General features: G+C 35.3%; 1 protein-coding gene and 1 non-coding gene across 2 annotated transcripts in view; one reads left to right on the top strand and one right to left on the bottom strand.

The window, feature by feature from the left end:
* Positions 1 to 25,734, bottom strand: part of LOC129809740 (relaxin receptor 1) — a 59,173-nt gene that overhangs the window by 4,341 nt on the left and 29,098 nt on the right. The window contains exons 5-14 of the mRNA XM_055859784.1: positions 25,613 to 25,689; positions 25,468 to 25,539; positions 25,116 to 25,400; positions 20,370 to 20,441; positions 15,483 to 15,554; positions 9,647 to 9,712; positions 5,650 to 6,019; positions 4,620 to 5,083; positions 974 to 1,062; positions 390 to 593 (exon numbers count right to left, since the gene is read on the bottom strand). Of these exons, the coding sequence (XP_055715759.1) occupies positions 390 to 593; positions 974 to 1,062; positions 4,620 to 5,083; positions 5,650 to 6,019; positions 9,647 to 9,712; positions 15,483 to 15,554; positions 20,370 to 20,441; positions 25,116 to 25,400; positions 25,468 to 25,539; positions 25,613 to 25,689 (1,771 nt within the window). The remainder of the gene's footprint in view (positions 1 to 389; positions 594 to 973; positions 1,063 to 4,619; positions 5,084 to 5,649; positions 6,020 to 9,646; positions 9,713 to 15,482; positions 15,555 to 20,369; positions 20,442 to 25,115; positions 25,401 to 25,467; positions 25,540 to 25,612; positions 25,690 to 25,734) is intronic.
* Trnae-cuc (transfer RNA glutamic acid (anticodon CUC)) lies at positions 738 to 809 on the top strand. Its single transcript has one exon. It is a non-coding gene; the product is annotated as a tRNA-Glu (tRNA).

Genomic DNA, 25,734 nt, shown 5'->3' on the forward strand with positions numbered 1-25,734 from the left:
CCCCACCCTCCCCTATACAGGAAAGTATTCCCTATAGGGATACAAAAGGAGGCCCGGCGACCTCAAGCTTGTACCCTGTTTCGCCTTATTAGGGGAAAGTGCTCTCCCTTTGAACGTTCATGCCTTCGAATAATGTGAATTTCTTTTGTTTTTCGTAAGGAATTTACACTAAATTATCAACAATTGATGATAAGCCAACTAATATTTAATAGAAATGTGTAAGTCTCTTAGGAAAACTAAAAGAAAATTCACATTATTCGAAGACATGAACGTTCGAAGGGAGAGTATCTCCTAATGACCGCAAAAAAAACAAAAGAAAGGAGCCTTAGCCCATCACCCCACTAGGAAAAAGTGGTTGAAAATGAATTAATAATGACTGGGAATCCTACCTGGATTGGAGTTGGTCAATCCATTGGCTGTTCCCTCGCCTACAACACCTGCTTCCCGCTCATGCCGGCGACACTTGAAGATAATCGGCCAGCTCTTGATACCAATCTTATCCCGATACCGCGGAGTTGTAAAGGTGTACAACAGAGGATTCACCGCAGAATTCAGTGGTAGGATGAAGATGACAATCCAGGCATAGATATCGGCTGAAAATCCAATCACAAATTATATTAAAATCGTTGAGATTTTAATTGAAATTCAAAACACCCATAAAACCCCTACAAGTATGCAGAACTGTCCGAATTCCCCTCCATATAGCAAGTCTTCGACCAGAGCGTATCACTCGTATATCCCACGTTGTCTAGTGGTTAGGATACCTGGCTCTCACCCAGGAGGCCCGGGTTCGATTCCCGGCGTGGGAAAATTTTTTTAATTCCTCAATTTTATTTTCTTCCCGTGTAATAACTTTTCTGCATCATTTTAATTGCCCTTTACAATTTTTGAAGCAATTGCCAGCGTCTGAATGCAGGCCAGTGAATTGCAGAAGTTCTGTGGCGGTCGTAAAAAAGCTCAATGAGTGACTCACCTGAGATTTCATAGCTGAGAAATGCGAGTATCTTGAGGGCGATGATTGGGGCCCAGCAGGTGGCATCTGTGAGGACGATGAAGAAAAACCTGCGGAGCAGAAAGTGTGTCAAATTGTCCTCAATTGGGACTTATCTGACCTCAATTCATCTTTCCATTTGGGGACCAAAGAATCAGGGAGAGTGTGATTGATTGGCCGCAGAAAAAGATGGAATGTGAGAAATTTCGCGTTTTATTATTTTCTGCAGATAATTTACGGTAATTTTGCCAAGTATTTTGTGTCTTAATTGGACAATTATTTTGTGGAATTGTTGTCTCTTAAATGGATCTTAATAAAAGAGAACAAAGAGCTTATTGTTTGATTGCTAGATGCTTTTCTTAATGAAGAAAGCAATGCCACATTCTATAAATTTATTAAATACTACGTGAACCTATATGTGAACGTGAACCATCGATAATGTGAATTTTACAAAATATCATTGGAGATTATTATAAATAAAATACAATAAAATACAACAAAATACAATAAAAGATAGTGATAAGCCTAGATAAGCTTATATTGTAGGTGAGATTCTTAACGTGACCAAACTCGGATTGCATGCAAATTCGATTTGGAACTAAAAATGAGAGATATTTTACAGTAATTTTGAATCAAATTTCTGAAAAATTGCAAACTTTATATTTAAATCAAAATATTTAGGATGTAAATGAACTGACAGGAAGATGATAGTGGAATATAGACCACAATACCCCCTATAATTTTGCCCCATAACTTGATCTTATCGGTTTCTAGCGTTTCTAGGTAGCCGAGATAATTCATTTTTTGTTTGTTTTGGAACATGTTTTTTGACAACAGCGAGCATTTTGTCCATATGACGAACTAAAGTAATATCAAAGAATGATAGAATTTTGTAAGGATTTTCTTTTAAACCTTATTTTAAATAACGTAATCGAAAAAAGCGGTCGTATTTGCATCTGCGTACTTTCGCAGCGTTATTGTGGGGAAAAAATATTTTTTTTACACTAAACTGAAAAAATCGGACAGACGGCATATAATCTGAGCAAAAAAAAAATGTTTGGACGAAATATAGATATAAATGTCCTCTACAATTATGTCGAAATAATCAACAAAATCGGTTGAACAGAGTCGAGATAATTCAGTTTATGTAACATGAAATTTTTTTCGACTGTGGTGCCCCTAGAGTTCGTTCTACGAAGTTCAAATGTTTTAGAAAATTGTAGCGCTTTGTGAAACCTTTAATTTGCGCTCTCACTCGTCAAAATCGGTCAGATACAACCGGAGATGTGGCGGTATGAATTTCGTGAACTTTGGCCCCTCATATAGTAACTCTCGCTAATTCGGATCATTTAAGATCAGGCTATTTTTTAATTCGGGCAGCAGTTAAATTTGGAAAAAGTTGGCCAACATTTTTCAAGTTATCGAATGAAGCAAATATGCTCAACTTTGCCATGGTCTGTTTTATTTATGATGTGATTTTGTATTATTGAAGGGGGGTTTTCATGAAAATTACAATAAATATGAGTACGTAAAATTAATATGAATATGCAGATGAACAAAAAATCGTTGTATTTCAAAAAAATTGACGCCCGAATTTCTCTCTAAATCAGGTGACAATTTGGTCGCAAATGCCCGAATTTGAGAGACTCTAGTGTATCTTCGGTTTTATTGTAACAACAGCGTATCTACGCCACTTTTTGCTCTAGCCACTGATGAAGGCTTGGAGACCGAGCCGAAAGCTCTGATGATAGTTGATGTGTTTCCCTGAGTGATTATCTCTTCCCGACGACTTCCGGTTTTCCCTATTGTTGATCACTTTTTGTAAACTTCGTGGCCTAGACTATATCACTCTAAAATTTGATCATAATTCCCAATAGCGTTTTTAAGGAAAATGAGTTTGAATTTTGACGGTATCACAGCACCATCTGTGGTGACTTTTTGAACTTCCATCTGAAAGCGTTCATCGAGACACAACCAAAAAACCAAATATTAGCTCAAAATGTTAATTAGAACCGGAGGTAGAGGCCGGTCAATTTTCGAACTTTGACCCCTTATAGCTCGGGTCAGGGGTTATCGATCGACTTAAGTATTTTTTTGTTCGATAGGCGTAATCTGCGGCTACAATATACTAAAATTTCAGCCCGAGGCACAATGGATTTTTTAAGTTATTTAACTTAGAAAATTGATTTTTTTTTAAATAATAGAGCACCTAAAGGTGGTTTTACGAACTTCCGATGTCAAAAGGGAAGTGGCATTTCATGAGAGCTTTCCAAAATTCCCTCTCTTTTTAAATTCTGACCATTCTGACAATTAGAATCAGAGTTCAGCCCTATTATTGTACATAATCTATGTACAGGGATATGAATCAGAAATATATCGCTCCTTGGAAATTACAAGGGGCCAACTCACTTTTTGGCGATTATGAGGTTTTAATGCACTCAGACAGAGAATTTAATAAAATTTCAGATGATATGAGTCAATAAATTTCGTTATTAGAAAAGTTTTTCAAAATTTCACTCTTTATGATTGCTTGCGAGGTGTTGTTTGAAGTCAAGGGGCACAAAATAGATTTATCGTTCAGATTTTTGTGAAACGGGACTAACTCAAGCAAGTTGATCCCTTGTCATTCTAATTTCATGAAAATTTGCGCATCATTTAGAATGACAAAGAGCTAACTCATAAAAAAAACATATTTTAAAAGGTAAAAATATGTGTGTTTCGATGTTTATAATAATGCCCAATGCACAATAATTTTTGTTTAGTAAACATGTTTTTGACATTTCAATAAGAGTGAGTGATATCTAGATCTAGTCATCTTGCTCATTCTCATGGGAAATTTTGAAAACATGTTTTTGACATTTCAATGAGAGTGAGTGAGATCTAGATCTAGTCATCTCGCTCATTCTCATGGGAAATTTTGAAAACATGTTTACAAACAAAAGTTATTGTGCGTTGGGCATAATGCTCATACAAATAGAAAAGAATTAAATTGTTTTTATTGACATAGGATAAAGTGGTACAAGTTGGACAATGGTACAATTTCAACAGGGCTTTTTGTCTTGATAAATTTAGTACTTCATTTTTATTTGTATATTTTTAATGCTTTAGTTTTATAATTTGGTTCCTTGTGCTTTAAAACAAATTTTGTACTGTATTTATCAAGAAAAAAGCCACGTCCAACTTGTACCGGCGAATTGCCCAATTTGTAACACTAATTCCAAATTATATCACTTTACCCTACTTAATTGAGATAATTATATGAGCGATATTATTATTATTAATATTATTAGTTAAGGCCATTTTAAGAAATTTTTTGGATCCTTATAACTCGGGCCAGGTGGGTTAGTGGACCTTAAGTTTGGTATTGATCGGATTGTGATATTGTTAAGAATTTCATCTAATACAGAGAATTAGTAATTTCAAATTCTGTTTATACGGTGTTTATGACGCTTTAGTCAAATTCTCGTGAAAACTAATTCAAAATTAATGGGGTAAGAAAGCCCCCCTTTAGTGATTTGATAAATCATTCAACTGATTGTAATAAATATTCAAACTCTTATCTGTCTAGCTATTAATTAATTGGCGTTTAATTAATTGAAGACAAGTAGCTGAAAATGATAAGACTCACCTGATGGCAAATTCACAATCTAGCACAGCTAAAGGAGTTGCTCTTCGAGTCCTCCAGATGGATACAAGGAGCGCCGTGTAGAGGCTGGCGATTAGCATTAGGAGGGACAAATTGACGCCGAGGAAGACAAATGCCGAATATTGCCATCCAAGGGGGAAGCGCTCCTGAACATGAAGAGGGAAGCACGTTCCTGAATAAGTTCCGTAGAATCTGGTGCTGGATCTCCAGTGTATGACTGGGATAATGGCAATAGTTCCTCCAACAGTCCAAATGGCAATCATCGACGTCAGGACATTCCTGGAATCCAGTCGACGATGTCCTCCGAAGGGATCTGCTATCAAGAGAAATCTCTCCACAGACATAAAAGCCAGAATCAACATTGAGACTTCCGACGACGTCATGGCCAGTAGTCCAGCAAGAGTACAGTTCCAGGAAGATGCCCAATCCTGTGCAACTTCATGATACTAGCACATGGTGCGGGTAAAAGGATTAGAACAGACAAATAGATTTGAAGTATTTACTGTAAATTAATCCCACTTGTTCACGGAAATGTCACTAGCCATTTAATTCCCTCTGCAATCAATTTAGTTCTCACATGAAGTACAAACAGTTTGAGGATTTTAGCGCAAATTTTCTGCAGAGAATTACAATAAAATCGATAAAATGATGATGCACAACAATTCTATGGGGAAAGTATCCTGCACAATATTATTGCGTGAGACACTTTGAGGGTGTTTTTCCCTTGAGACGTCCTTATCAATTAGCTTTAATTCTTTGCGAGAGTGAGAAAAAGCAGTAAAAACTAATTATATACTTGTACTTTGGTCCAGAAGACTTCCTCTTGCGAAAATTTTCGCGGGAAAAATATATGGCAAAAGTTCTCGTCGAAAGGAGGCTCTAAAAATTGGGACTCTGTGAGAAAGAGGCCTCCATCAAAAGCCGCAACTTAATTAAGATTTATGGACTTTTTAGAGCATCATCATTCATCAAAGGTATTTAAGGGCATTTTCAGAAGGAACATTTCACTTACTCGGTTTCTGTATCTGAAGTCCTGGATGCTGATGATAACAAGGTAGAATCCCATTAGCATATCAGCCACAGCCAGGTTTCGTATGACCATTGAGACAGCCCTATTCTCGTCCCTGAGAGCAAATCTGCCCCAGAGAACCAAACCATTGCCCATGCAAGTTACCAAAGCCATCAACCAGGCCGAATATCTCAGCACTGGCTTTGACAGGAGATCCTCAAGAGTGGAGATACCATCTGTGTTTGGTTTGCAGTTCTTAACATGAGGAACATTTCCACAGTAGTAAAATTTTGTGAAGACAATTGATTTGAGTGTTATTAAGCTCGATACAGCATCAAACTTTATGTTTTCATTGGGAATACCATCCAGATTCCTTTCAAAATAAATGCAATAATTTTAAAAAATAAATTAGAAAATCGTTAAGAAGTTATACAATGAATCGCATTAATACAAAATCAACATTTATCGCATTTTCTGATTGGCTAGGACCTTAAAGTATTCAGAGCATTGGACAATCAGAGAGCAGTATGGGTTTAAAATATTTTATCGCACTTATAAATATTTTATTACATCTAAATAAGTCTTAACTAAATCAAATTTTATCCAGATTTTTATTTGATCACTGAAAGCCTAATAAAAGACTTAATAGAAATGAAGTTGAATCTGTAATAATTCAAGAAATTATTTTAATACGATTTGAATTAATTTTAAACTTGTTGTCTCTGTCTAATAATAATTTTTCAAGGTTAAAGATTAAAAAGACTCTTGAGATTGCATTTCTTATTCGAATGCTATCATATACATATCAGCTCATTTGAAAGGCCTTGGAATTTTCGATAAAACTGAACCAATTCCAATTGGTTTTAAGTCGGTAATGAAAGTTGATAACCGGTAACTAATTCTTATTCAAAGTTTAATTATATTACTCCTCTGAGATGTATAATAATAATAATTTTTTTCAAGCTTTACATTTCCCCCCTTACCATGCGTCTGTCGCCGTATTTTGGACAATATTTTGAGTGATTTATAAATCGGTTCAAATCGGTTATGAACCGGTAATGAAACGGATAAGATGATAAGTATTTGTCCGAAAATCAATTCTATTACTCTTAAAATTATTTTGGAGAATTTTTTGAATGATTTATGAATCGGTTTAATTTGTTTGAGTAGGTTCGAGCACTTCATAAAACCTAGGATGCTTTGCCATCCCTTAGTCTTGAAGAATACTCTAAGTAAGACGTTATAGAACTAAAATAAAAGAACTTTAAAGGAACTTTTGGTTCTGTCAGTGAGACTATTACAAGTAAAGTGGCGAATTCTTAAGGGTTTTATGCCCTAGACACACTTAGGACTTAAGCCGAGAGACGACTTAATAGAAAATTATGGAAATGTAGTTTAATCATTATTTCGAATATAATTACGCTAAGCCGTCTCTCGGCTAATTCTCAAGTCAAGCCTTAAGGTTCTATAAGGCAACTATTGCTCTACTTGGCCAGGGCCTCTTTCGCGGTATAAGTGTCCCAAAAGAAGAAGAACTTGCAGTCCTAACACGTTCGCAGATTAGTTATCCCTATAAGAACGATTGGGACTATTGCGTGTTACCATAAAGATTCAAAAACATTTTTTCCTACCAGTATTTAAATTGTTTTTTGTTCTAAAAAGTCAGAAAAAAAAAGATTTTTCTAGTTCATAATTTTTTACTTTCTCTTCCTTAAACTTAAAGGGTTAGAGCTTAAAAGCTTTAAAAGTTTAAGCCAATCAGAGACTAAGATTTGATTAGAAAGTTTTATGGATTTAAAATGCATCGAAAAATACATTTTTTCTACAAATAATTATTAAGGTTAAGGCCGAATATCTGGTATAGTTGAATTTTCCCGAAGAAGAATACTCACTTTTCCGACAAATCTTCTCCTTCAAATTCTCAGTTCCACAATTTCAATTTCCAATCTCCCCCCCCTTTCACCTCAGAATAAGAACCACCTTTTCAGATACTATTGGATCACAAATTTATTCCTTTGTAAGGACGGGCTTTTAAGCATTTATATCTCCCACTTTCCCCATTTTCTTAAACTCCAATGGTGAGAGCTATGCCATAATGACCAAATAGGAATATTTACTTTATAGGCCCATATATAATACCATCTTATTGAGGTTAAGTGACATTTAACAATTAACAGATAAAGGGTACTCAAGATTTTCTTGTCCGGCTTGGAGAATAGTTGGCTGGTGTTGAACTCCGGAGTTTAGAAAGATCTCGGTGATATCCAACTTCTCTTCTCACCGATGATTGAGACTGGTGGTGGGCGCGATAGTGAAGTCCGGACAACGCTATACCGTTTCTCCGCTGCTTTCGCTGATCTACGTTGCATTTCTTGCGCCGGTGGTGATTCAGATAAGCCCATAAGATTCAATGAGCTCTCCTCAGAAATCAGGAAACCCCGATGTGCCGAACTGAGACTCCTGAAGCCTTCTCCTCCGCTCAAAAGGATTCCCTCCGTGGGAACTCTTGTCCGATGCCGAGTGTGGTTAGGAGACATTTCTTCCGTTTCTCCTCAAGCTCTGCCGGTCACTCACTTTCACTTTACGGGACTTATTCCCCGGGAATTACTGGGGAAATTTAGATTTAATTAGATAAAATCACCACTTGGAGCTGAGCTCCTATCTGCTTGCCCATCCATTCCAGACTGCCCTCCAGTTGAGAGGGGATCACATTTTATCACCTCGAACGGGAAAAGACGATACTCACACAAACACATATTCATCACATAGCCCTCGGAGATGCTATAACCGATTTGAGACTAACTTCAGACATCAGTTCATACTTCAAATATCAATAACCGAAAAACGCACGTTATATAATGTTTTAAAATGATTTAATAAATGAAATTGTTTTTTTTTCTATTTTTGGTATTATTTAGTTTTTACAATTATTTTCTTTTTGGTCAAAGTTGATTATTCTTCAAATTTGAATAAAATACTCCTCGAAGTCTACAAAAATCTTTTGCAAGATTACTCAATTTTAAAAATTAATGTTTTCTAACTATTTTTTATTGTTGCTTTTGAAAACTGTCGTCTAGAATTTTTTATGGCGAGGTCAGATTTTATCACAGACTACCAGAGGCAGATATTGTAGAGAATAATGGTGGTGAATAATGCTCTCACGGTATTTTATTTTTATTTTTATTTTTACAAGACTCCTAAAAATATTTCAATTTTTTTTATTTAGGAAATGAATTGTAAAATTTAATATTAAAATGGAATTTTCAGTTTTATTTTCGGAAATTTGCTATTACATAGGCACAGCTTTAGCCGCAAACGATTTGAAAATTTCCTTACCCCTTGTGTCCCTGTTTCGACTCAACTTAAACAGATTATCAAATACCCGATGATTAATGAGTATGATTGATGGTGATTAATGAATTGTGCTCAATTTCGGACATCTTTCAACATCGAACATTTTATTTTTGAAAATTTGATTATTTTTTTTTAAGTTCTAGATATTGTACAATGCCAAAAACACAGGGAGCATCACAATAAGGGTAACGGAATTCGCGAAACTTGATGTCCGATATATAGCATACAAAGAAGTGTCTATATTTTCATTAAATAATAAATATACTAGGAATACTTTTTGAGGAAACAAATTATATAAGTTCTTTTTCAAGGCTTTTAAGGTTCCAAACAACACTTTTGGAAAAAAGTAACTGAAATTTTTAATTCATAACAATACATTGGTCTTTGGAGCTTTGAATGCAATATGTCCGAAATTTTACACAGTTCCCCTGTATGGGTTTCGAAGGCTAAAAAACGTATTTTCTCTAATTTTCTGTTTGATATAATTAAAATTATTTGTAAAACGTTCAAGTATTCCTAATATTTGATCAAAACCAGATTTATAATTGAATTTAAACGCTGAACGTTAAATATTTGTCTGCAAACAATTTCTAATTGGCCCATAATGGTGTATTTACGGAAAATCTGATGTTTTTCCAATACTTACAGATACAGGAGGTTTGTGAAATTCAGAAGAGGCCTTGTGATTGAGATGTTGTTGTTCTGGAGGTACCTGCAAAAGATGAGATGCGTAATTTTCCATCCCAGATCCTGGAAAAATTTTGCGCAATTATGTACTGACAACACGTGGAAGAAATTTAATTTGCCAGAGTGTCGTCAATTAATCCCATTTTAATATTCTATGTAGCAAAAGATTGATACTTGTTTGTCTTGTTGGTGCTCGCGACGCGCGTGATTATGCTGAGCTTTCATGCCCATGAACGTGTTCTGTACAATCATATAGAAGTGTAAGATATTCCATTGCCAACACGTGGGTTGGGATCCCCAAACCTAGCATCCTGCCCAATTCGTCGGATGGCTAAATATTTACCCACCACTAAATACAGGCTCGTTGGGATTTTGTGCCAAGTGCCCAAACTCCTTTGCACTCCTGTTGAATGTTTATGCTGCCACCCCAAATGTCCTCTTCATTTTCTACTGTAAAATACACCTTGCTACCCTTAAAGTGCTGTCAGGTGCTTCTTTATTTCTGTCTGTCGAACTTTCGCACTATACCCACAAATCCTCTAGAATTTATCGTTGCGCTTTTTAGAACGATAAATCTAATTTGAGCAAATTAATTTTATCACACTCCCACGTAAAAATCTCCATTCTCAAATCCAGATTGATTTACTTGCAGAAAGCGAAGTGCATTTGGCGAATTAATAGCTGCTGAACATTTATCCTCTAATTAAAGTATCTCGCACATTTTCCCTTTCATCCTGGCAGTCGCCCAATTCAAATGCAAAAATTACATTACTCATCTGTGCAGTGTATTTTCTGTCCAATTATCTGCAGCTTTAATTAAATTCCTTCGCGAGATGATTCTTTTGAGAGACATGGATAAAATTATATTTTAATGGTCTTTCTGCGACTACAATATGGAGATGCCTGGTTAAGAAACAGATCCCTGGACGAGGACAATGGATTTTTCTTGCATCTTAATATCATACTATTTGCTTCCAAATTACATCTTTTCAGTGGAATAACATTTGCCAAAATATTAGAAAATTGAATAGAGTTTTCTTGGAAACTCTTTCACGTTTTTGCTGAAGGGGTTTGCAATTGCAAAATTTGAAAGATTGAATAACAATTATTTTGAATAAAAATTTTGGTAATCTTTTAAAAGACAATTTATATAAAAAAATATTAATTTAAAGAAAGTCAATATACCAGAATTACTTGAGATAGACTGTTCATATTTTGGGATTATATTGGAAATTTTTTTATCCATTATGGAGGCGCAGGGAGCCGCCCTCAAACACGCGTCTTAACGGTCACTGAATTTAAATTCTGTACATTAATTCATTACAAACTCTATTGATTTAGATAACTATCCAAGAAAACACATTGGCAACCAGAATTCAAATCAGGAAAGAGGATGAAGGACAATTTTAACAAATTCGACGGGATGTCGAATTTTCCGTCCGCCATTTTGAGCAAAATTTTTGCATGACTTCACGCGAATCAAGAAAAGAACGACAAAATGTATTTGCATATCTGTCGGGCTATTTTATCCAAGTAATTGAAGGACTAAAGTAACTAAAAATCCATTCCCGACAGAAATTCGAATATCAATTGCCCAGGAATAAATCATCTAAAGTCATTCAATTTGCGTATGATGTATAATACCATGGTAAGGAATGGGTTAATTAACCGAGGATAAAATTTTTAATATAAAAGAGTAATATTTTAAAAGAGAGAGGTCAGTATATAATCTTTTTTTTTTCAAGTTGTTACCGGGTTAGAGGCCAAATCGCAAGAGATACCACTTTCCAGTCATCGGTGACCCCCCCCCCCCAGTCTAAAGATCTTATCGAGAGACGTTTTTTCACTTTTTCCCCAGAACGGAAGGCTCATACGATTTATTACATTTTCGAATAAGTTTTGGTGGTAGCCCAGGTGAACATTTTGTCCATTATATGTGACCGGAAAATTCGCCATTTTGAACTTTTGCTATGGTTAAAGTTGAGTAATGCTGGATGACCTATTTCTCAACCGATTTACTTAAATTTGCATATTTTCGAAAGGTCTTGAAGCTCTCTTTTTTTCCAAAGAAAAACCAGGTAATTTAGTGGTACAACTTGCTAGATATTCACTTTATACATTGCATTAATGGTGAGCTTCGGCAGTGCCGACTTCAGACCTGAGGTTTAACCCAGTTTCCGAAGGTCTCAAATTTTCAAAGTAACCAATTTTATTGATTTTTCAGAATTAACCAGATCATTTATCCATAATATTCAATCCTAAGTCATATTTTCTCAAAAAATCTTGACTGATAATAAATAAGAGAAGTTAGGCCATATGGCTAAGCCTTAAGTCTGAAGCCCGTATAGCAGAGGGTTTAATGCAAGTTTTCCCCACCATTCAGCGTATTCCTTTTCACGCTGTTCACGTCTAGCAAAAAAATATTCCGGATACTGAGGTTTCTCCAGAGGTGACAGTAGTCCAACACCCAGTCGGGTGAAATAACTTTTCTTTTGTAGGCACAACCTCCTGGACTTCTGGCAAACTTCTTCGGTTGGTGCCGTAGATGCAGGTGACTTTGTCTCCCTACTGCTCGTAAACTTTTCTATCATTCTAATGTGTTGAAAATGGTCATCACCGATCAGACATGGTAAATCGCATCAGTAAAGATCATCCTTAAGTGCTAGAATTGAACAGAACCTTACGGACAGGAGGGGGTCAAAGTCATTGACGGAGGACAAACTTACCCGCATCTACGGTAATCTTGCTTTTCCTACAGTTCTTGCTCTTCGACCACATGGAGATCCCTAGCCCCATGCATACCTTGGATATTTCTGTTCTAATCAAATCTGGCTGGAATGAGGGTGGCGTGGTATATAACGGAAGTTGTGCCTCCTGTCGTCATGACTCTAGGTTGCTCCCTCAGAGAACTCTTTTGGACACTTTGCACCTTCTTGGTGTGGGATAGTATGTCCTAGGGCGGTCCAGACTCCAGAGTTCAGATATTTTTCCAAGGAGGAAAATAGCCACCAGTTTTCAATCCGGTTGCATCGGTTTCAATCGATAAATTAATCGGTAAAGTACCCGTAAATTATTTGTTTTGTTCGAATAGTATTTATTGATCAAATATATTTTTTAAAATAGAAGCTCAACGGTAGGAGATATCATCTTTCGGTCTATAGTGACTCTCCCTTAGGTCTATAAATATTGTTTAGAAGAGTCTATGCTCCTTTACCCACTTCTTTCTCCCAACGATTTTTTTCATTTTTGACATATTTTAGGGGTAGCCCAAGTGAATATTTCGTAATACCGTAATTTGTTTTGACTAAGTTGATTTCGTCCATGAACTCCTATCACAGGAACAATCACAATTCTGAATTTTTGAAAGTCGAATCATTCAATAACTCGTATTTTCTTATCAATTCCAAGCTTTAAGATGGTCTTCTGGTAATTTACGGAGCAGTTTAACCCTTTAAGAACGAATGAGGCACCGGTGTCCCAAAAATTAAATAAAAAACTATTTTTTCGGATTATTTAGAGGACAAAATAACTTTCTATAGTCAAAAAACTCATTTTTGATTTAGGGACACCGGTGTCCCTTATGTCCCTAAAAGGTTAAACAAAAATTGAGCTAAAGACAATTCCCAGAGAGATCTATCTTGTAAGTTCGAGCATTGTGCAATGTTTAAACGCTTTGCCATATTTTTCAAATTATTAAATTTCAATTTCAACTTTCATTGAAAATTGTTTCTTAATGTGAATATCAATATTAAGCTATTAGAGTTTGTCGGTTAAGGGTTTCAAACTCAAGGTTTATCATTATCAGATCATTAAAGCTGTCTACACACTAGAGAAATTTATGTCTTTATTTGACAGTTTTTCCTACACAAGCATCAGAAATTTGCTTTAATATGGACATAAATTTCTCTAGTGTAGTGGCCATAAAGCTAAATGATCCATTAGATTTTGTAAATTTTAGTATTAAAATTTTGGATTTCAAGACAATCGGGAACTTGGGCAAACCTTCAGTTAGAATTTATTGTTTTTCATTATTTAAGATTATTTAATTTGTTTAATTCAATTCATATATTTCTCCTCAAATAATACTTGGTTGCGTCTGCCGCCGACTTAGCTACAGTGAGCAACAGGAGCATATTGAGAGATTAGTGTCAGCTTGGCCAAAAAGGCATGTGTTGCTGACACTGGGATTCGTCTAGATCGTTTAGATATGGGGGAGCTAAAGGGGCCAGGACAGAGCTCTATAGCAGAAACGTCATGCGCTTAGGGCTCCCAAATCACAATCCGCTTCGAGCGAAGCGGATACCTGGAAAGAAGGTATTCGACGGGTTAAACTTTTTTACGATGATAGCGATGGCCTATGTCATACAAGCCTACCTTGTACATTAGTCGGTAAAAAAGGCAAACGGCCTGGTAAAATCTGGTAAACCAATACCTCAATATCGCAATTAAGATTAAAAGATATCTCGAAGACAGGATACTTTAGTGTCGAACGACGGAACGTATATTGGGAACTTTCGGGAAGGCGCAGATACGTAGGTACGCCAAAGGTGTCTTTTTATAAAGCATGTCAAAGAAGAATCTACTTGCACAGTGGGTTCTCAGGTTCCGTGGGAGATCGTTGTACAAGAAGGGCACCTGGTAAATAAGACATCTAACAATTCACTCCTTGGGACTTAAGTTCATTATAAAACTAAATTAATTATGCAGGGATTAAATAGGTCTGCTCAGGTCTGCCACTTACGGTTCACTATGGCTGCCGATCAACTGATCAGAGCTACTGGTCCACGCCGATCAGTTGATCAGAGCTATTGATCGGCACCGAAGTAAGTCTAACGGTTAAAAAAAAATAAAATGTTATAAAAGTTTGTTAAAGTTTTGAAAAATGTTTTTATTGTTTAATTTTAGCAGAAACATTAATTTGTCAAATTTGAAAAAAAAATCGAAAAATAAAAAAGAAAGTGTGCAAGTCATAAATTCAAGATTTGATCATGAAATTAAATAAATATTCTGAATTGAAATAGACTGAAATGATTGAGTAACAGATCAATGAAACATCTTATAATTTTGAATACCTTAATAAATACTTCTCTCAGTTGATCCTTTATTAATCCTAATTTTCATTGGCCACTTTTAGGCTGTCATTATTGAAAGACGCAGAGACAGCAAATTTATTTTTGGCAAATCAATTTCAAATTCCCAGACAACCCTGTAAGTCCTAGGTTATCAACCCTTAATATCTTGGCATTTTCCCTCAAATTCTCGACACTCCAGACAATGGAGTCACTTTACACGTAATTTATAAAGCTTCTGGGACGATGTCTTAAGGTCTCTGTCGGCACACACCCCAAGAACAATCGTGTCATGATGGATTCCCATCGCTCTGATTGCTCCGTCAACACGTTTATGGGCATTTAGGGGGATTTGAAATTCACTCCTGGCATGAATGATAATGACGATATTTGGCTCGGAAAAATATTTGCAGAGAAAGCAGGCACTCTGCCTGCCACCCCTTTTTTGGCGGTCGATTTATATTCGAACTCCAACACGCATTTTGCCATACTTTTGCCCTCCGCCCTTTTAGGAACTGGGGGCTGCTCCATCGATCTATTGGCCAATGAATTGATGCCTAATCCATTGGCGTGAATTGGGTGGATATTCCCAATAGAACGTCAGTGTTTGTCTTACATGACAAATTCACACAAAATTTTCTTGCTTTTTGGGGGTGGTAGGAGTAGAAGGTCGAGAGGGTGGACTTCACAGCCTCAATCTCCTCAGGGGAATCTTTTAATACTTACAGTGCTTCCAGCATTGACATCGAGGCTAAAACCGTGTCTGGCAAGTGATGCAGGAGATTGTTGGAGAGCCCTCTGCAAAGAAGGGGCACAAGAGAAAATAAACCACTATTAGAATGTGAGCATCCGACGGTAGCAAATTGAGAGCAATTATTTGCTACTCCCATCCTCCATTGCAAAGGATTTACTTCTTAAGATAGCTTTGCCTCCGATATTCACCTTTTATTCCCACCTCCCTCCGCAGCCCCATATTGAGCCTGAGCAATTGCCATGTAACACTTTTCCTGTGACTCTCCATGTCTTGGGGTGCTAATTGAATTATAATGAACACAAGTTCCCCAAGCAAAAGTTTCATCTCCCCAAACCTTTACCCTGAAGACATGATACAATCAATTGGAAGGTGTGAGGGTATTTTCTCCCATGACCTCTCACACCCTCCAACAGCTTCATCCTCAATGTGAAAATATTTATTTTTCTCCTGCAAATGGAGCAATCTTGACTATTTGTTGGGGATCCATTATCAGAGTGAGGATTTTTATCCTTTTGTGTCAATTGATTTACTGAAATTGCTCTGGGTTCTTCACTTGTTCAGCAATTATGATTCTGAGATAGTCAAATGGGTGTTTACTTCAATGTTAACACTTTTAAAGCAAATCTGAAAGGATTATTTTGAATTTAAATGATGGTATCTTCTGCCTTGAAAGGATGTTATTAGTTTAAACGATTTTAACCCTTTCAAAACACGGGAAAATACATTTTGTCTGACGCATTTGAACATGAGGTGAGAATCTTAGCCATCTTAACAATCTCATTTATTTTATTTTTCTTTTCTTAACCGTTGGCTGGGTTAACACTTGTAGAGTATGTCACGCACTATGAATATCAATAGTTTAAATATGAGTGAGACATCGGTGTTCAAAAAACAAAGAAAAATCAGGGGCCTCTCGACATTTCATTTTTCCATACGTTTTTGCATAGATGCACTGAAGACTAATGGCAAATTTTTTCTTATGGCCTCTACATATTGGGAGCAATTTTTGTCAAAAATTGCTTTTTGAAGGAAATTTCCTGCAGCGTTGTAGGGGGAAACACCAAATTTCTGTCAAAAACGCAATTTTTGACGAAAATTGCTCCCAATGTGTAGACGCCTTTAAAGAGAATTGACTTATCAGTCTGATATATTTCGAAATCGTGCATTAAAGGCTATCTAAAAATACATATTTCGTAATGTTCACCGAAATAATACAAGAACTACGAGTATATTTGTTTAAGTCGCGGTGCAATAGCAGCAAAATTTTTACAAGGAAAAGTGTAAAATAGCTTCACTTTTTATTAGGCTTGATGGGCCCCTGGAAAAATATTATTTCTGACTATTTAGAGGACAAAATAACTTTCTGTAGTAAAAAAGAATGTTTTTGTTTTTTTGGGCACAGGTGTCCCATTCGTCCTTAAAGAATAAAAATATTAACTGACCTTCGAGAAATTTGTAAAATTCAAATTTAACCTAAACGCAACGATTAAGAAAAAAACAATTCAAAAAGTCGGATAAGGTTTTTCAACCATCAAAATTTTAATATTCTGTAAATTGTGCAAATCTAGCCCGATTTGGATTATTCTATATTTTTTGAGCTTTTGGAATACGTTATTTAAAATTCTAAAATTCTCTTAAAAAATATGAAGGAAGCGGAATAAATGAGATGGTACTTTAATGATTTTTGTAATCTTTCGTAATTTATAGAAGAATTACATATATTTTTCCAGTAAATTACTTTTCAGAGGAACTTTATTGCTTAAAAAAAAGAATAAAAATAAAATAAATTAAATTAGGGTAAGTGTGCCAAATTCCGGCCAGATTGCAATTTCGGCCACCTTTTTTGTTCCTCAAATTTCCATGAACTTTTAGATTTTACGTACTCTAGAGATTATACAATGCAAAAGAATAACAAAAAATGTAGTTTCGACAAACGAGATGACGTGAAAAAGATATTGGAAGAATTCCCGAAGGGCAAGGAACTATGAGAATGAAGGTGGCCGAAATAGGGCATTAAAGCTATGCCTATATTTTTATTAATTTTAAAATGTATTAAGAATGATTTTAGAGTAAATAAAGACGGTAAACTCTTCACAAGGTTCCAAGCAACACTCTTACGAAAGAAAGATTAAAAAAAGTCAATTTGTATTTAATATATTACAATTAAAACTTGAGACTTTGACGCTTGCATGCAACTATGCCGAAATTTGGCACACTTACCTACCCTATCATTTTTTATTTGTGATTTTCGATTAACTATATTTTAGAGTTATTTTTTCTTCTATTTAGGGTGTAATATTCAAAAAAACTTGTTTCAGCTTTCTTCAAAGTAACTCTTACTTTTACATAAAATAAAAAAAAATAAAATTTTACATCTTAAAAGAGTAATAGGCCCTTCGATATCCATCGAGTTAATCGCACGTAGAGTTGTTTCAACTGTAACTTAATAACATTTAGAACCTAATAATGGGAACTGGCGCGATTTTCTTGATAGGGAGTGTATCCGGTGTTCGCCAGTAGTGGGAAAACTGGTCACCGTAAGAGGAAAACACTTTTTTTGTCTTGCCCAGAGCTTTCGGTCCCAATATGGACCTTCTTCAGTGGCTGAAAGGGCGTCAAAATTTATTTTGCAACATTTTCTTTCATTTTCTTGTTTTTACAAAGGTCATTTTTGGACAATTTAGTCGAGTGAGTGTTGAAATTATCCAAAAATGACCTTTGTTCCCATAAATATAATAAATTCGTTGCAGGAAACTCTCCTACCTCACAATAAAACAAAATTAATCAATTTGACGTACAACTCCAAAGAGAAAGTCGTATTACAATGCAGATGATATGCATCCAGTAGAATGTTTAAAGGAAAAAAAATATAGACTAAGAAGATGGGTAAAGATATCAAAGTGGTTCCAGGTAGAATACTTTAATTGAATTTGGAGCTTCATTGTTTGCAATATTTTTCATATTTTTAAAAGTGATCCATTTCCCTGCCTTAATTTCCATACTATTCTATTCATTGCGTTTTAATACAGCAAATAGAATACTTGATGATTTAATTTGTGCATTTTGCAGAACCACGAATAGTATTTATAATAATATATTTCAAATATAATTAGGTAAGGAGTAGATGGATGAACACATTTCTTTATTTTTACTTTTAAAAATGGGTTTTATCCACTAATTTTCTTCCATTATGATACTCACAAAATTGCCATCAATATTAGATACCGATTAAAATGGAATTGATATTTCGAAGGATAACTCCCTATTTCTAAATTTTCAAAGTAACTTTTCAATCATCCTTAGAGCAAGGACAGGATCTAAATAAACCCCCAAAATGTTTTTTTTATGGAAGACTCGGTTTCGAAAGCCAAAGAAAAGACATTTTTACTTATCTTTTCGTCCGCATGATGGTCCAAGCACTTCTTGTTCGAATTTCGAAATGTCCTGAGTGCCAAAATATATCTGTTTTATCTTTATTATGGGGAAAATTCAACCATCTAGGTTTATTTCATTATAATTTCCGTCATATGATTTTTAAAAACTTATTAGTATAATATTTAATAAACTTTCACCACATTACGCGAAAATTTAGTTTGGAAACTCAAAAGTTTGAATTTTTCGAACATCAACGACTTTTTATGCAAAAATAGGAAAGGCCAAACAAACCTATTCATATCAATGGTTCATTTCATAATCTCACAATGACAAATTTTCAGGAGAGCCATTCGAAAATGGTAAATTCTTATGTTGCACGTGTGATATTTTTATTAGGGTGGAGTAACCATTTATCGCCACTTTTAGGAAAAAGTGACATTTACTTTAATATAACTTTTGACCTCTTATTATCAGATACTTTAACAAAAAAGTTACTTTGATATATATTAGCTCTAGATTCGTCAAAACAATAGTCCTACAATTTAACGGGAGAGTATCTAAAAATCTGATTTTTATTAACAATGCAAAAATAACCACTTCGTCGCCACTTTTTACCACTTTTCGCCAGTTCTGTAACCACTTCTCGCCACCCACTTGGAAAGGTTTAAACTCGATTATTTTGAGCAGTATTATGCAAAGAATACATTCAGTATTTCTTTTTCCTCACGATTACCTTATTATTACTCACATTAAATGATTTTTCTTCACATTTTCTGAGAAACAAAATTATTAGACTATTGCAGAAAATAAACAAAGTGCAGTCAAGTGAAGCAATGGCGATAGGTGGTGAATCAATTTTGGAATATTACCACTTTCCGCCATGGCTCATTTTACATAAAAATGATATAAAATGAAACATTAACTAACTAAATACAAATTTTATGTATTCGCCAAATGTAATTAAATATTAAATAGATAAATTAATTATTCAAAATCGTAAATTTTGTTCGATAAAAGTGTCATGACACTTACTATATTTGGTAAGAAATATTGGATTTGATGCACTTGTTTAAAATATTCTTCTAAAAAGTGCTCAAATATTTAAATTATAAAGAAAAAAATGTGTTTTTCGACTCTATATGTAACAGCAGTAGAGATACAAATTATTTTACGGCTAATTTATTTCACAAATAATGGAAAAATCGTGATTTCAATATAAGTGGCGAAAAGTGGAGCACTGGTGAGAAGTGGTGATTCCACCCTACATAAATAATTATAATTCTTATCATTAATTCTTCCTTGCTCATTTCCCACAAAACTTTTGCACTTACTCATTCTGAGAAGTTTTCTATTTTAAATTAATGACAAGATGCTAAACTTCCCATGTGAGAATTTTCCCATACTATACAAACATCAGAGCTTTTTCCCAAGTTTCTTATTAAAGCTAAACTCCTCTCAAATGTGAAAATTGATTGTGCACTTACAATTCTCGTAGGTCAGTCAACTCCTTGAATGCATGTGGATGGATGCTCCTGATACGGTTGCTGTGAAGGCTCCTTAAGTGTTTCCCCAATGCAGAGTGCGTTAAAGGAATGAGAGTATAGATGGAAAAAATCAACAAAACATCACACATATCATTTTCACATGGGAAAGAGGGTGGAAAAAACAACAAGAAGAGCAACTAATGAGAGGATGTGGAAAAAGAATGATTGAGATTCGAGGCATTCCCCTTTGATTCCTTCACGTTGGCTCGCCTCCAGCGTCCCCATTTGATGGTTATATGGTTGTCGACACTTTGAGCATCTTCACCAATAAATTGCCCTTTATATTGAACTATTTCTCGTTATATTTTTATTGTTTTTTAATCGATATCGAAAAAATTCTGTTCTATCTTTTTTTTGATGCAGCGGAGTTGATGAGAGTGGAAAGGAATTTTTCTCAGCAAACAATCTCAGAGATTGCGAAATGTTCTTGTTGAGAGGGTGGATAAATAGGAGGGATGAAAAGCTGGGTGGGAAAATGTGACACAAATGTACACACAATATTTAGTACAAATGACTGAACAACATGTTGATGTTGCCGAGAGGGTGGAACTTTTCTCAAATTGACTAGGAAGTGAGGATGTGCTTGGAGATGAAGATTATTTGGCGTATACAGTATAAACACGGTGTCCAATTGAAAAATTGTGGAAAACCCAGATAGTCTAGCTCTTGAGATGAGATTTCCATTTGTCGCTAAAATTGATTGGGAAGATCCCAAAGTAGGTCATTGAGAAATAAATCTCAACTTGGGTCTCACAGTGATGGAGCACCCCCAATTCCCCATGATATGATCAGATTTCGGAGCATCAGAGTGCGTGAACCCGCAGAGAACTGACGCCTAAGATGGAATCTAATTTAGTTACCACATCCCCATCAAGGCGATTGTCTTGCCTTTTCCTTTCGGCATTGAAACCAACAGCGGAACTCTCCTGCATCGTTCACAATCATTCCCACAAACACCGAGGACAATCATCACTCCATATTGTCTCGGAGGAAAATGAACTCTGAATCCTAAGGAAGTAGGAAAAGTTTCTCACTCACACTTTATTACATTTCATGGAAATCACCACAAAGTTGTAAATATGGAGAAATATGCCAGTTAATGAAAATTGAAGCATCATAAGTATAAGGTATACAGAAAATTCCTTAGCTCTCATCCGGGATTTACTCAGAAATCAAGAGAGTAGAAACATGCAGGAAATTTATCTGCTTCAGCTTCAATCACAAATTATTATACATATTCTGATGTAATATGTTTAAATTTACAATACAGCCAGGGAAAGTTATCAATAAATGTTGATTTCCTGTCTCTTACTTTTCATACGGTTCAAATGAATACAGTACCTGCCAGGTTTTACTTGCCAGACAAAAATATTTTTAAATGAAAAAATAAAAACCGAAAATAGGGGAAGGATTTCAAGCTTCGCACGCACTCTGATTTCGAACAGTTTATATATTTACCATATTCCTTTAATGAATCCGATATATTTTATCAGGAAATGTATGACTTAAGACTAAATTTCAAATATATTGCCATAGATAGGTCAGATTTAAAAATATATAGGGGAGACTGGGGCAAAAAGTCACAAATCGAAAAATTCAAGATTCAATATCTTCCAAGGTAAAAAAGATAGCGGCTCAAATTTTTTTCTATAGATAGCCTCCATAGACCTTCTTCGATGTCGTAAGTTGCTTAGAATTCGAACAAGGAATTTAGAAAATAAAAAAAATATCGAAATTTTTAGCCCTATTTTTGAAATATTTTCCTTGCAGAAGATAACAATTATTACTTACTTATTTTCCAAAATTGATGCACTGGTGAATATTTTCTAAATAATTTGGATTTTTTGAATACGAATCCACTATCTATTTTAGAATTTCACAAAGGTTCTTTTCTCCAGAAATCCTTTTATTAAAAATGGCCACTTGGGGTAAAAAGTAACAAAAGGTCTAGAGCAAACCCAGAATTATTAAGAATTATTAAGAAACCCAGAATAGTTATTTGCCCCAGAATTTTTGAGAATTGTCACAAAATTACCTTTTAGATATTGGCTCGATAAACGTATTTCCTTACAAAATAGAGGAAAATTTCTTTCACAAAGTTGTAGAGCGGTAAATTTTCTATAAAACTGCGCTAATTAGAAATTTTTGAAGCGCTCGAGTAGCTTGTAAAAAAATAAAATATCCATTTTGTGACTCTTTGTCCCAGTCTCACCTATGGATAAAATATAAAATGTTCGAAGCTAGGATGTATTCGAAGCTTGAAAGTCTCTCCTATATCATGATTGTGTGTATGATTATGATTATTAAAAAATCATTATTCACTTATTTAAATTTAGCAACTGATGTAAGGCAACGAATGAATTTTGAAAAGAAATATGAACGGATACCTATTAGTACAACTATGGGGACGATGGAAGATGTGAGCCTCGAAATGTGCAATGGCATGTTCTTTTTCACTCCCATTCAGCAAAATGTTTGCCTATCTATGGCTTGAGAACTCATTTTAGGACAATTTTCTGATATATACATTCACACTACTTTTGACGCCACTTTTAGAGTCAGAGGTCCTTTGAATAAATTTCCATTACCTGATCTTTTACGGTCAAATTTTACAGGCTAAATATTCTTGAGAATCAGCCTGTGCCTATTTTCGGAATAAGGCTTTATCGTTAAATCAAGGGATTATACAAACGTTGTTTCCATCAACAAGTGTCATATAGGGATTTAGATAGTTTTTCAAGAGGAAAACTTTTAGGTTTATTACGTTTTTTCGAGCAATTAAACATTGAAAACACTATTTCTAATTAGATATGTTACGAAATCTAGATATTTTCCATTCACAATTACAAGTATTTACAAATGTTAATGTAATCCAGTTCATTCCAGCTAGGGAAGCCACTGTGTAGGAATCTCAATTTAGGGACAGACATTAGGACAAGCAAGGTAGCTGAAAAAAGTTCAGGATCATGCCTAGAATCGCCTTGAGACCATCCGCAAACCCGAAGTTCTGAAGTGGCGGAAGATCAACAGGTTTGAACTGCTAATCTGGGTGTCGTAAGCCTGTGACCCCGATTGGAATAAGCGGTTTAAAATTATTTAAGAAGTCCGTCAGAGACAAAAGGGTATATAAATTTGAGATCAGAAACAGATTTTACTGATTATTTAGTAGAAAACATAACTTTAGGTCGTAAAGGACAATATTTCTTGGTCATTGGTAGCGGTAATCCAACCATCCTTAATTTTTTTTAAAGTTAAACTGAATAATTATTTTATTCTTTTTGCAAAAATCATCATAATCGTAATTTTCAAACAGACTGATCCCTACTGTGGTCGCGGGCCCTGGGCATCCAGGTTAACATCCCAGGCCTGTCGGTCTTCTACCTTTTCAGGAAGATGTTCGGGTTCGATCCCAAAGTGCTCCAAAGTAAGATCCAGAATTTGATTCAGGAACTTTGTGCTAAGTCTGCCTCGAAGTTTAGGTCGAGGTCCCTTTGCAATGGATTGCATACCTTTCTGGGAAATCTTTCTTCATACATGCGCTGGACATTACTATACCATCGAAGATGTGATAGCTGCTCATGAACGGCTACGTTCCCCACCGGATATCTTGTATAGTACTTCGAGGAGAGATGGTACAGTGGGAGACATGGACCACTTCGTCTCCTGCCTACACCCTACGCATGATCTCAACTTCATTTGGTCTATTTATGCCCTCCAACATTCTAATGGAAATTCAGGATGCTTGGATCAATTTTGCACCAATTACAAGAATGTCATAAAAAGTCAGCTAAAGCCTTTTTCTTTAGGTTTTAGTGACATATTTAGCAGTGTATCAAGTAAAACAATATTTGGTATCTCCAGTTTGAAATTTCGTCTGGAAAAGTGGTGGCAATTAGTACCCAAAAAGTGGCTATATCTGCCCAGGCCGGGGCAAGTGTAGCCAATGTGTGATACTTTTTTCATTATCCTCTCTAGAAACACTGTTTCATACAGCCAATACCCTAATGTTACTTATGAAACATATAAATATTAGACAAATCTTATCAGTTTTTCACAAATCATGCGCGAAAAAAGCTTCATTTGCTGGCTAAAACTACCCCGGTCTCCCCCACTATAACAAAGAAAATTTTCAAATTTCTTACGACTCTCAGTGATGGAACCGATTACATCTTTAAGTTTTCAACAAAAATTCGTTTGTAATTTTTCCAGCAGGTACTGTATTTAAGAGAAATACATGCAATTTCCTTTTTAATCATGCTCAAAATTTTGTTGTTCTCAAGCAACACTTCAACAAATTATATTTCTGAGAATCTACTGTTCTAAAAGCCACTTTGACTTCCATATATTTATGAAAGTTTCAATAAATCGATGCCACTCTGCATCCCTATATTTCCACTGAGAAGATGCTAAGAGTCAAAGAACCCTCTCATCTCTCACATAAACATTGAACTGAGCACAGAGGAGACTTCATCTCGTGAGATTGAACTAATTTATTTTAAAGAAATATGTTTGTGAAGGTATGATCACAATCTAGGACAAGGATAAATCATTGTACTCTGAGCACTACTGGGAATCTATTAGTTATAAAAAGTGCTGAATGCTGGAGGCGGAGAATGTCTCAATCTAAATATAATATTTTCTTTGAAAAAAAAGTGATTTTGATTAAATGAAACAGATAAGACTTACAGGAGATGCAACCGTCCCAATCCAGCAAAGAGTTTGTCGTCTATCTCTTCAATGAGATTGCCATCCAGCACTAGTTCCAATGTACTATTCATTTTGGGAAACTTATCATTAGCCAGGGTGAGTCTGTTGTGAGACAAATCCAGCAGTTCCAGGGACTGGAGGTCGCTCAATTCAATCAGGGGAAACTTCATCAATCTATTGGATCTCAGCAAAAGCCATATCAGACTATTCAATCCGTCAAATGTACCCGGAGTAATTTCCACAATGTCGTTGTTGCTTAAAAATCTTTAGAAAAAAAAATCCCCAAATCGTTAGACAGTTTTAAATTGGCAGGATGCAAGGGATGCCTTACAGTTTCATGAGCTCCGTTTGTCCTTTGAAGGTGTCTGGTGGAATATTAGATATGTTGTTGAATTTTAGATCTCTGGAAATTTCAGGAGGTATTAATTTGTGTCCTTAATTAACTTTCCACATCAAGCGCATGAGGGTTCACTTACAAAAATTCGAGATTGAGGCCAGAGAATGACTGCCCGGTAAGTTTAATTTTGTTGTAGGCCAAGTAGAGGCGAGTCACCTTTGATGGAAATGTATATAAAAATTGAGATAAACATCCTAATTC

This window comes from Phlebotomus papatasi, chromosome 1 (genome assembly GCF_024763615.1).
Source record: "Phlebotomus papatasi isolate M1 chromosome 1, Ppap_2.1, whole genome shotgun sequence".
NCBI classification, from domain to species: Eukaryota; Metazoa; Arthropoda; class Insecta; order Diptera; family Psychodidae; genus Phlebotomus; species Phlebotomus papatasi.